This window comes from Brugia malayi, assembly GCF_000002995.4.
Source record: "Brugia malayi strain FR3 genome assembly, contig: Bm_v4_ChrX_scaffold_001, whole genome shotgun sequence".
Classification (NCBI taxonomy): Eukaryota; Metazoa; Nematoda; class Chromadorea; order Rhabditida; family Onchocercidae; genus Brugia; species Brugia malayi.
Window position 1 is genome coordinate 2,280,297 of NW_025062479.1, and position 12,158 is coordinate 2,292,454.

General features: G+C 24.1%; 1 protein-coding gene across 1 annotated transcript; it reads left to right on the forward strand.

Moving 5' to 3' along the window:
• Window positions 1-6,963: 6,963 nt before the first annotated feature.
• Bm5075 (Uncharacterized protein) lies at window positions 6,964-11,848 on the forward strand (the record flags this gene model as incomplete). The annotated part of the gene is made up of 9 exons (XM_043073315.1): window positions 6,964-7,017; window positions 8,102-8,270; window positions 8,983-9,095; window positions 9,419-9,500; window positions 9,638-9,788; window positions 10,334-10,528; window positions 10,784-10,966; window positions 11,209-11,350; window positions 11,540-11,848. The coding sequence occupies 9 exons, from the start codon at window positions 6,964-6,966 to the stop codon at window positions 11,846-11,848; spliced, it is 1,398 nt and encodes a 465-aa protein (XP_042929249.1).
• Window positions 11,849-12,158: the final 310 nt, after the last annotated feature.

Genomic DNA, 12,158 nt, shown 5'->3' on the forward strand with positions numbered 1-12,158 from the left:
GGTCGCTGCTACTGCTACTGCTACTGCTACTGCTGCTGCTGTTACGTAATGAATGGCAAAGATGCTAAAATTTGATAGTTGTAAAATGTAAATTGATAATGAAATTTTCAGCTCAAAAATTTAATTTACATCAATTTATAGCATTTTTCGATAAGAAAATCTAACTTTTTCGTATATGATAATTTAAGAGTGAAATTTTAAATCAATTTGAAATTAAATTTACCTTTATTTTTAAAATTTTTTGATGGATCATATTATCACAGTGATTTTCCTCACATTGTTACTTATTACTTTTCATTCGTCTCTTCTCTCAATTTATCTCTACCGAAATAGAATGAAATTAATGTATGAAGACCATAATTTATTTAAGAAAAAAGAAAAAAAAAAAAAAAAAAACCTTAAAAAGACTATCGTATGAATGATTTAGACGATGACTCATTCGCAGAGCAATGGAGACAGACAAGGTGACAGCTTGATGACAATGTATTATGATGCCAGTACGGAATTTCGTAACTGATTAATCAATGAAACGGCCTGCTTATTTATTGTTCAGCAAATAGTTACACAAAAATTTCTTATCACATCTTGTTTTTTTTCAATACATTTTCCTCGTTTCTTCCTTTCTTTTTTTTTTAATTGATTTATTGTGGTTCGAAGTTTGGTTTAAAGTAATTTCAATTATAATTTCATTAGGTTAAATATAAATCAAAATTTTAGCTTAAAATTGTTGTTACTGACAATTCGAACCAATCATTTCCTATAACATACAAAGTTTGTAATGATTAAATGAACTTTTCAAATTTGAATTCATTAATCATTGAGTTAATTGCACTGTCTTACATTCGAATGAATAAATAATTTGATGATCAGTTTGACCTTTAATTACATTTGTAGCTAATCTATTCGAAATACGCAAACAATTCTTTATAAATGTTAATTTTATATTTTATCACTGAATTATTCCATATATCCATTCACTATAATACAATTGTTTGTTAGCTTTAAGAAGCCTATATATAATTTATTATAAATAAAAATTTATTTTAAAATAATTCTTTTTTTTTTTGAGAAATTAATGCTTGATCTTTTTTCTTACTCATTTCTCATTCAATTTGTAAATTTAACCATACAACATCATTTTAGAGAATTAAATTAGCATAGAAATGAGTTTATCCATTTTTATTTTCTCGTCTTGATTGAAAAAAAAAAGAAAAAAAAAAGGAAAAGGAATTCATGCGAAATCCATAGTTAGGAAAGAAGTGAAATAAAAGGGAAATAAGCTAATTTAGTTTGCTAGGAATGACAGGATGAAAGGAAAATCAGTGAAGTATACTTTATTCCTTCTGTTACTTCCCCATAATTTCTGAGTGTAGATATTTGTGTATCAATTTTTCAATGTAGTCAATCATTTTTAAATGTTTTTGTTCTTTTGTTTTTTTTGTTTTTTTTTTTAAGTATCTAGTTAATATAATTTTCAATAGGAAATTCTAAGCTAGAAATTTGTTTGAAATTATGTTCGATAAACTTTTCAGAACTATTTCAAATTTAATTAATCATTAAAAAATTTTTAAAAATTATTGTTGTTATTATTATTGCTATTCAAAGTATAATTATTATACTTAATAATTATTATTTTTATAATCCTTTCAATAATTGCAAATGCATGAGATTCATTGAAATGAACCAGTTTTATTATTATTATATGTTAATTTCTAATCACTTGTTCAATGCAATGTTATTTTAATGGATGAATGTACATCAATGTAGAATATTTTAGTCTAATCTATCCAACATTTCTATGATTTCAGTTTATTTTCATTTTATCATTTCAATAACTTTAGTTTATTATTATTTTGTCATTTTTATAATTGTAGTTTGCTATCATTTTATCATTTCAGTAATTCTAATTTACTATCATTTTATACTAAAGAATATAGTTAGAGTTTTTTTTTATTATTTTTTTTTTTTTTTTTTTTTTTTTTGTGTAATCTTTTCAGCTTCCGATAATTTTTGCTGACCGTAATGGCGCCAAAGGAATTATAGCGCAACTTAGACTTACTTCCGACATAATGATATGTAGCATCATACGTCAAATAAACTAATTTAATTAATTAAAGAAGTAAAAGAACAAAAAAAAAAAAAAAAAAAAGCTGTGATTAATGATGAAAGATATTTTTAGAAGGACGAAGGCTATAGCTAGAATAGGTGGGATGAAAATGTGATAGAAAGGGAAATATTACGATGGAACTTTTAGAACAAACGTCAGTAGCAATTGCTTCCTTTTATAAAAATTAGCTTTCATTTTCTTTTTCTTTTTTTTTTTCTGTTACTCTTTTCTTTTATGCCTTTTCATTTTAAAGGTAATAAATTAATTAAAAGGTAGTAATAAAGCATTTAAAATGAACTGTAGATTGTTTGTTTGTTTGTTTTTATACAAATATTTAATACAAACTTATATATATATGTGAGACTAATTTTATGGATAAGTAACTTCATAATTACTTTTCATTTTATAAAATGATTTTATTCTATTCTATATATATATATATATATATATATATATAGATAGATAGATAGATAGATAGATAGATAGATAGAATAAAGATCAATTGTTAAGCAGTTTACATTAATTGAATTAATTTTCAATAGCCTTGAAGACGACGAACAACAGATGAGAGTTGAAAAATGAAAAAAGTACTTAACATAATCGAGACATCATGATTTTGAAAAGTGTATGCCGGGAAAAAAACGTGGCAAGAAGATGACATACTCTCAAACTTCATTTATACTGTCCCCCATATTTGCCTTTTACCTGTTCCACCAATTATCAAGATGTGTCACACTTCGCAACTCTACTTTTTTCGCTACCACTTTATCAAAAAATAAAAGAAAAAAGAAAATTTACATTTTTATCTTTCTTGTTTTTTATTTTTAATATATGAACATACATTTTTCAAATCCAACCAACAGTTTATAATGTAAAAATCAGGAAAAAAAAAAATAAAAGAATAATAGCGCGCAATAAATTTCAGAAATTATTTGCGCTTTTTTTTTTAACTTTCTTTCTTTTCTTCTCTTCTTCCTTTTTTTCTAAAAAAAAGATCATTTGACAAACTATTTGCGCACTTTCATCAATCAAATTCATTTATTTATAATAGGAGGATGTATTTTTCGTTTTTTTTTTGTTGTTTAAAGTTATCAAATTGTTTCACTGATGATTTTATTGTTGAGGTTCAATCATTCGTATCATCTAAACATTTGAAATTTTGTTACATGTTTTATTGCTTTTTATGCAATTTATACGCAAAATTTTGAAATTTTCTAACTTACTAGATTAAGATTCGGATGATTAGAAGTAAATAACCTAGTAAAATATGGTAAATTTTATTAGGTAAAGATAACGATAATTAGTTATATGGATTAGATTAGGTAAGTCTCGTAATGATAAGTTAAGGCACAAATACAATTATTTGTTTGTTTGTTTGTTTGTTTTTCTTTCATGGATGAATTATTTTCCTTAGTGAAATTGGTCATATTAAATGAACCGCAACATTCATTCATAGTTGTTAAGTGAGAAGAAAATGATTTCGTTTTGTTGAACATAACAATTAAATGTCTACAAAATTAACTATGAAGGAATCATAGAATGAATTAATTTGTTGAATTAATTTTTTTTTTTTTTCTCTCGTTGACATAGTTACCAATTTTTTTAATTAGAACAAAATTTCAAACATTTTTTTTTAACTTTATTGAAAAATATTTTTTCTAGTGATCACTTATTTAACTAAAATACACGATGAAATGGATGATAATTAGTTTCAAAATAATTTATTTTCTTCTTTTTTTCTCAAGAAATTCATCGCATACATCTATCTTACTGTGATTACGTTGATAACAATAATATTGATAGTAATAATGATAATGAGATATCGTATTTTGCTTATTTTGATTGATTTCTCTCGAAAGCACAGTTCTTTTCGTTTTTATTCCGTAAGTTGCACACCTTTGTCGGTTTTCAAATCTATTCTTTCCGGTATGCTCACCTGCTGAAAGAAACGTTTTCGTTTCAATCCCATCCAAAAATGTTACTTATCCTCCTCCTCCTTCCCACTATCCCATTCCGAATAATGATTTTATTTTATTTTATTTTTTTCTGTGAGAAATGGGCGGTTTATTATATTATTTGTGGTACAGGTGGTTTTAATATAAATTCACATTTTCATGAAATTTCAAATTGTAGATGTTTAACAATTTTTATCATTTTTTTTCTTTCTTTCTCGTTTTTTTTTTTTTTTTTTTTTCTCTGGATGAATTTTCGACAAGAATTGCTTGCTGTAATTCATTTTTATTGTCTACCTATCACCTTGATGGTCCCATTCAATTATTTCATCGTAAAGAGTCATTTTTCATTCAATTTTAAAATCTTCTTCCTTCTTTTTTTTTCCTTTCCTTCTTAACTTCTGTCAAAACTTTTATGCAATTTTTATCACAAGTTTGCACGATTCTTTAAAAACAAAAAAAAAAGTGGAAAAATGGAATTTATTAAAAGTATGTTTATGCGAAAATTAAATTTTGTAAAGATAAATATATTGAAGCTTTTTTCTTCAGTTGAAGCAAACGGAAATTGAAAAATGATGAGTGAAATTGCAAAGTATGTAGTATGCCGTTTCGTTGTGACAAATGTCTTTTTGCTTCCGATAAAGCTGAGAAATTTTAGAAGATTTAAATTAAAACTGCTACAGCGTCAATTCTAATTACAATTCAATGAAGCTATGAAAAAAATTAAATTTTAGAATTTATTTTAAGAAATTTTTTTTTTCCGACTTCATAAGGATAGTAATAGTTGGATAGGACGGAAATCCCATTTTTTTGTTTTATCTAAATATTAATTAGTCAAAGCATTCCATATATCAAAATGATTACTAGAAATGATAATCGATAGTCGTGATTAATAATAAAAAAATAATAATAGTGAGTGACAAATAATAATATTAATAATAATAATAATAGTGGCAATATTAACGATTGGATACTTGAAGCAAAGACGAAATGAAATTTGCAATTGTGTAAGATGAAAAGCTGTACAAATCATATCATTTGCGCCTTCGTAATGTATATTTATTTAGCGAAATTGTTGGCACAAAGGAAGAGTAGACGAAATCAAATAACTATAATAATGATTGGTACAGAATGAATGAATAATATCTGCTTGAATATTTACTTATTTCTAGCTTTATATAGCTGCCTATCAGTGCTACTTTTTCAATCTTTCAATCATTTGCATTTATTTATGTTAATAATAATTATTGAATGATATCGTACATTTGTACATTATTTATTTGATCTGTTCAAATTATATTAAATCAAATCACTAATTCTGATCAAATTTATCTTTCTCATTTCCATTTAAATTTTATCATTGCTTAATTTCTTTTTATTCCTCATATTATTTATTTGTTCTTTTTATTCAAATCATATTTTTCTCATTGTATAACTTCAAAAAATGTATCCTTAAAATAATTATTCCATCATAAATGCTTATTACATCCCATAATTTTCTAAAATCACTTTCTTTTCACAGTAGTTTTTATTTAATTTTAATGTTTTAAACATATAAGCATACATACGCTTAAAAATGACTTCATCTTTGCTTATTTTAAAAATTGAGAAAGTTTAAATCGTGCAAAATGTTAAATACATATTTATTTAGCTTTTGTGGTTTCCATTATTTTATAGTAAAAAACGGGTGGTTTTTTTTTTTTTTTTTCATTAATTCCGAAATTTTTTGAATATCAACCTGAATTAATTAGATGTACACATATTTATTTATATTTCCTAATTCCTCTGGCAAATATGCATCATCAGTTTTTCATTGCTTTGAATTTCTCATTTTCAGTTATTTTTAACAATAATAATTATGATAATAAAAAATATAAATATCCATTGCTAAACAAATTTTTTTTTTTTTAATTGGACAAATTTAAAAGAATTAAAATTTGTTTTACACTATGATAAATTATCATAAATTATTTTCAAAAAAAAAAAAAACATTACTGAAACTTAATGAAAATAATATATCTAAAATAAAAAAAAAAAAAAAAAGAAGAAGAAGGAAAAAAAGAGAGAAAAAGAGAGAAAATGAAAGAAAAAAAATTGGATAAATTGAAAAATTGGGAAAGCTTTCGGAAAATTGCTAAATTTCATTTTTTTTTTTTTTTTGCATTTATGATTCATCAGCTAACATCTTCTAAGCATCATCAAAATTGCTTAGCAGTCAGTCAGTTAGTTAGTTCATTAGTCAATTCATATCCAAATCATTTTATCTATTAGTTATTATTGTTGACAGTTTTAGCTGTTCCAACATTTTCCATTCATTCTGTTTACGACAATAATTTTTACTGCGAAAATTTTACCATATGGTTATATGAGATAAACGATTATTATATCTTTTGATAAATACATTTTTTTGCACTTCTACCATTTTTTTCTCATTTTATCCTAAAATATTTCAAATATTTTTCTCTCTCTTTTTTTTTTTTTTTTCGTAAACAAAATATTTTAAAAAAAGATTGTTTGATTATTTGAAATCATACGATAAAAATAATTATGTTATTGCTTTTATTTATAATATGTAATATGATGAGGATAAGGTCAGTTCGGGGAAAAAAAAGTGTATTTGAAAAATTTATTATAAATTGTCAAAATTTTTCAAATTTTTTTTTTTTCGTTTTTTTTGGACAAATACTGGACTATATTTGAATTGTTTCAGTTTCTTCATCATCATTAAGCATCAAAAATATTTAACCATTTTGAATTTTTAGCTATGATGGATATTTGATTTAGATATATTGAAGTAATTTTTAAAATGCTTGTATTTGACTTTAATTAAATAAAAATAAGACTCGTTTTGTGTATGTGTGTCTGTTTTTAAATGTTATATTCATTTATGAAATTTTAGGAACAATGGAACCGGTGTATGATGGCACAGTACATGTTTTTCAAGGTCGATTTTTTTCAGTAAGTTGAAAAATTTTTGAAATTTGCATATTTCTACATTTGATAAAATCCAACACTATCATATCTTAAGATAGGCTAATATTATTAATAGGAAAGAATGAAAATTAATATTAATTGCAATCAAAGAAATAATTATTTGTTAATACAGTTCATTCATTTCATAACTAATCGCATTTTTTCACTGTAAACAATCCTTTCGCTCTTTTTTTTAATCAGTTTATATCATATCAAGATATTCATATCAAAAGATTTATCATGCCGTAAAATCAGTTCATTTGTATGAATTTTATGATTGTTTGCCACTATAACTATTCCTTTTTTCTTTCTTTTTTTTTATCATCTTGATAGCTTTATCATTGCAATGGATTGGAATTTATCTTCAGCAAAAAAAAAAAAAAAAAAAAGGAAAAAATAGAAAGAATTTCTCTCTTTTTTCTTTCTCTTCAACTTGCTTTTTTTCGTTTTTTTTTTTTTTTTTTTTTTTTTTTTTTAACAACGAACTAAAATACTAACATAAATCTTAAAATACTAACACAAAGCTATGATTTTATTTTATTTTGTGTTAAAATTTACTTTTTTCTTTATTAGTTAAATATAGAAAAGGCAACATGCAAAAATTGGTGATGGAATGATAAAACGAAAGGAATGGAATTTGAATTTAATCAAATTCATTCAAATGAAGCAAACTTATCATATATTACAAAAAAAAAAAAAATGTAAGAATTCATCTAGGCATATGGAAAAATGACAAAGAAAAAAATTTTTTCATTTTGAAACTTATTTATATAACTCAATGATATTATTATTCATTCATTCCATCTCATACCTTTTTTTTTTTTTATCTTTCATTTTTTTTTGAATAATTTCTGCTTTGATTATTTATTCAGCACTTCATATGCATGTTAATGATTTTACATGCAACTGGTATGCAAACTATGCTATCGTATAATTGTAATAAAAATTAATTTTCAAAATAATTTCAAAAATTTTTTTCTTTATTTTTGTATAATTGTATTATTTTATTTACAACTAAATTAAATTCTTTTTGCAGTTTTTTTCTAACATTTTATTGGAAGTTTTATAGAAATGGAAACGATTCAAAGGTGCTATATTTGAAGAAAATGTGACAGGTCGAGCACGTCTTGAGATTTACACTTCAGGGTCACAACTTGCCGCTCTAACACCTTCAAAAAGTATTCTTCTAGGCGAATGCGTTGCAATTCGAATTGTTCATTTTCGGAATACTGTTAGTAGTATGTTTTTGTTTTGTTTTATTTCTCCTTTAATTTTGCATATTTTAATATTTATAAAGATTTTGGTATTTCTAATTTTAATTTTATTATTAGTTGAATGAATTTATTAATTGAGTGATTACACATATTTCTATCCAGCAATTATATTTTCAATAGCAATGATATCAATTATCAAAAGATTACTTTTCATCTGAAATTTTTAGATATATTTGTTATACTTGGTAATAGAGTAGTGTTTTACAGAGCGTTTATAAATCATAAACATTTAGTCATTTGGAAATTTCCATTTTTTTTTTTTTTTTTGAATTGAATTGAAGTATAAGTTAATACGCCCATTTTTTTAAAATTATTGTTCATAAATAAATTTAAGTTCGAAAAATAAATTTGAAAAAAATTGGAAAATTACTACTTTTTTTTTTTAATTTTATTTATTAGATGAGAAATTGTTTAGCGTTATTTTGGAACAGCAATAAATAGCCATATTATTATAATTGAAATTTATAATTTTAATTATAGTCCTAATAATGATAATAATTTTGATTACTATTATAAACTTAATTACAGCTATTATCAATAAGTATTATTAGTGCAATTTTGTGACTTCTATCTTTTTTATTTTTTGAAATTTTCTGTATTAATTATTTCGATTTGATTTCGAGATATATTTTTATTTGTTGTTATATATATATATATATTTATTTTCGTTCTCTAGATGATAATCGAATCATTCAAATTCAACCAAGGAATGCTCCGGTACTGTTAATTGCTGTGGAGAATGTAGATGAATGGCATTATGTTTTATGCAAAGTTGCATTTCCGGATCAGGTTTTTTTTTCCGTAACTTCGTTTTAAAAAAATTTTAAAAATTCGTCTAAAAAAAAAAAAAAAAAAAAAAGAAAAAAGACATAACAGTAGTTTTTTGTAATTTAAAAAAGAAAATATAATATCTGGAAAATTATCCTTCAACTATTATAATATTAAATCTTGGTATATTGCTATCATAAAATGTTTTGTGATATTTTTGTAATATATAAGTGAAACTGTGTTATGATAATTAATTGTGATAAGATAAGCGAAAAATAATAACTGATTAAATATTGTGATGGAAAAATTTTCCATTATTTGTGATAAATAGAAATAAATTTTAGTTTGCTTCAATTGGTACACATCCTTCCTCTTCACTATCTACAAATTCCAATGATAATGACGAATATGATGTTCCATGGGATTGTATGTTTTCTTTTATTTTTTTTGCCTTTTTATTTTATAATTTTTCATAATTCTTTTTTTCTTTTTGAAAATTATTTTCTTTTTTTTCGCGATAATTATTTTATTTTTAATATGAATGGTACAAATTTTGTTTACAGTAAGTCGTATTCCGGTACTATTGGAAAGTAATAAAAATATACATCGTATGAAAATTCCGGAAGGAAATTATGAGATTAGTTTTGGTGATTCTGTTTTTCTAAAAAATGGATTTAGTTGCATTGAAGCTTGGTCTTATCCACAAATTACTTGGTTAGTTTATTGTAATACATTTTGCAAAAATATTTTCTTTTTTTTTTTTTAGCATATTATTATTATTATTATTTGTTACAATCGAAAAATTGCGCAATGACATTTTTTTTTTTTTCATTCTATAAAATTTGATCATAATATATATTTTTTTAAAGGATGAATAATGTTAATGAATTATATGCATTAAAAAGTGTACATATTTTAGATTTCGTAACATGCTATTGCATTTTTAAAATTTTGGTCATAATATCTAAAACATCTTGAGCTTCAACCATGCTAAATATATTTGATAATACTTTACACTGCATAAATTAACATCACTCAAATTAAAAAAAAAAATATTCATCTGTTTATATTTCAATTCTAAAATTAATATTGATTAAATAGCAGAAATTATGCGAAAACAATAAGAGCAATAACAACTGTAAATTATTTAATCTGTTATATTTCAATTCTAAAATTAATATTGATTAAATAGCAAAAAATAATAATATTAATCGGATTGAAAATTTAATCGGTAACTTGGGATAAAAAAATAAATTTAGGTTTGGTACCGGTGAAAATTGCTTTGCATTTGAAGTTGATTACGATCAACCATACGAATTCAAATGTGGACGACCGGAAAGTGTTTTGGAAGCGTTGCAACAGCATATAAAACTAAAACCTGATACAGCACTTCCTACAAATACTTGCAATGTGTATACGAAACAATATGTTCCGGCTGAGCAGAAACTTGATCGGTTCACTTTTATCATTTGTTTGTTTATCGTACATGAAATAGTGAAATGGAAATTATTGACAAAATTAATTTGACAAGAGCAAATTTTAATGAAATTAAAAACTTAATTTAAATGAATTAGATTTGTGAAAAAATGAACAAATGGCAATCAATTAATGAGTAAGGTTACTGCTATTGTGTTCATCAAAAATGCATAAAATTCTTTGAAAATTGATAAATTTTATGATTGATATATTAATTTGACGGAGATGTTTAGAAGTTCATCAGAGCGTCAGATGCAAAAACCACCATTGCGCTCGACGTTATCATTTCGAAATGAACGTGGCACATTAAATTTAGCTTCAAGTGATTCACGTTCACGTTTTCCATTTTTCCGTCTAAAGAAAGAATGGAAAGAAAGGGAAAAATTTGAACTGGATGCAAAAGATGAATGGATCAGGTATTGTCTTCTTTTCATACTTTATATAAGTACAATTTAAAAATTTAGTTGAAAAATTTTTTTAAGTAAATCAATTGATAAGAAATAAATTGAAGTAAATCTGTTTGATTGTTTTTTTACACATTTTAAAGAAACATTTATTTATTTTAACTAAATTAACAAGAATAGTTAGTCAAATTAAAAAAAAAAAAATATTGAATTTAGAAAAATTCAGATTAAAACAAAATCTTTTATAATTACAGATACAGCAAGGAAAATCTATCTGATATGTACAACAATGATTTCTATCAGACAAAACTACCAGAAAGAAGTTATATGAGGATTCCAAATGTGCCTAATGCGCATGCATTTCAGCGTGATCTCGAGCGAACCATTGCTAAGCGTGTAGGATATTTTCTGTTTTGTTTTGTTTTGTTGTTGTTTTTTTAAATATATGTATTGAAAAAAAAGGTTTTGAAAAGAAATTATTAGTATAAAATACTTTTTACCTATTTTTTATTTATAAATATATTATTTATAATGATATATGTATATGCTGATTCATATATATTAAATAAAATACAAATATTTCAGGCGTTATGCTTATCATTATCAAGTGAAGCGTTATCAGGAATGGATAACAATTCCAACAAGAACAATAATGATAGCAACAGTAACAGTCAAAATCGGAAGGTTATCTTACGCCCACGGATTATACTAGATGGTGATTTATTGGATCCGACAATATTCACACCATCCACTGATAACCTGGAAAATGATAGTGGAGTGGGAAGCCTTCAGGCTCGCATTCGTGATTCAGTAGTTTCTGCTCCTAGTCCTAGTCCAGTAAATTGCAATCCTAACTCTATGCATAGTTATTTTAGGCAATCTTTGATCAACTAATTATCGCTTATCTCTTGAATTTCGGAAAAAAAAATGAAATAAAAAAATTTAATTCAAAAATCATATGGGTAAAATTACTAGACACTATTTAAAGTAATTTGATTTTCATTTATATCTTTGTCATTAATAGCTCTTTTAATTAAACGATTTATTTTTGTAATTGAAATTTTTTCCATATAACGAACAGTAGATTGCAGCAGTTATTACATTGCAATGCTATTATTTGTCATCATTGAATACTTTATTTTTTAATCTTTGACAAATTAAATGAATCAACGAATGTCACTTTTCTCATCTAATAGCCATTTTT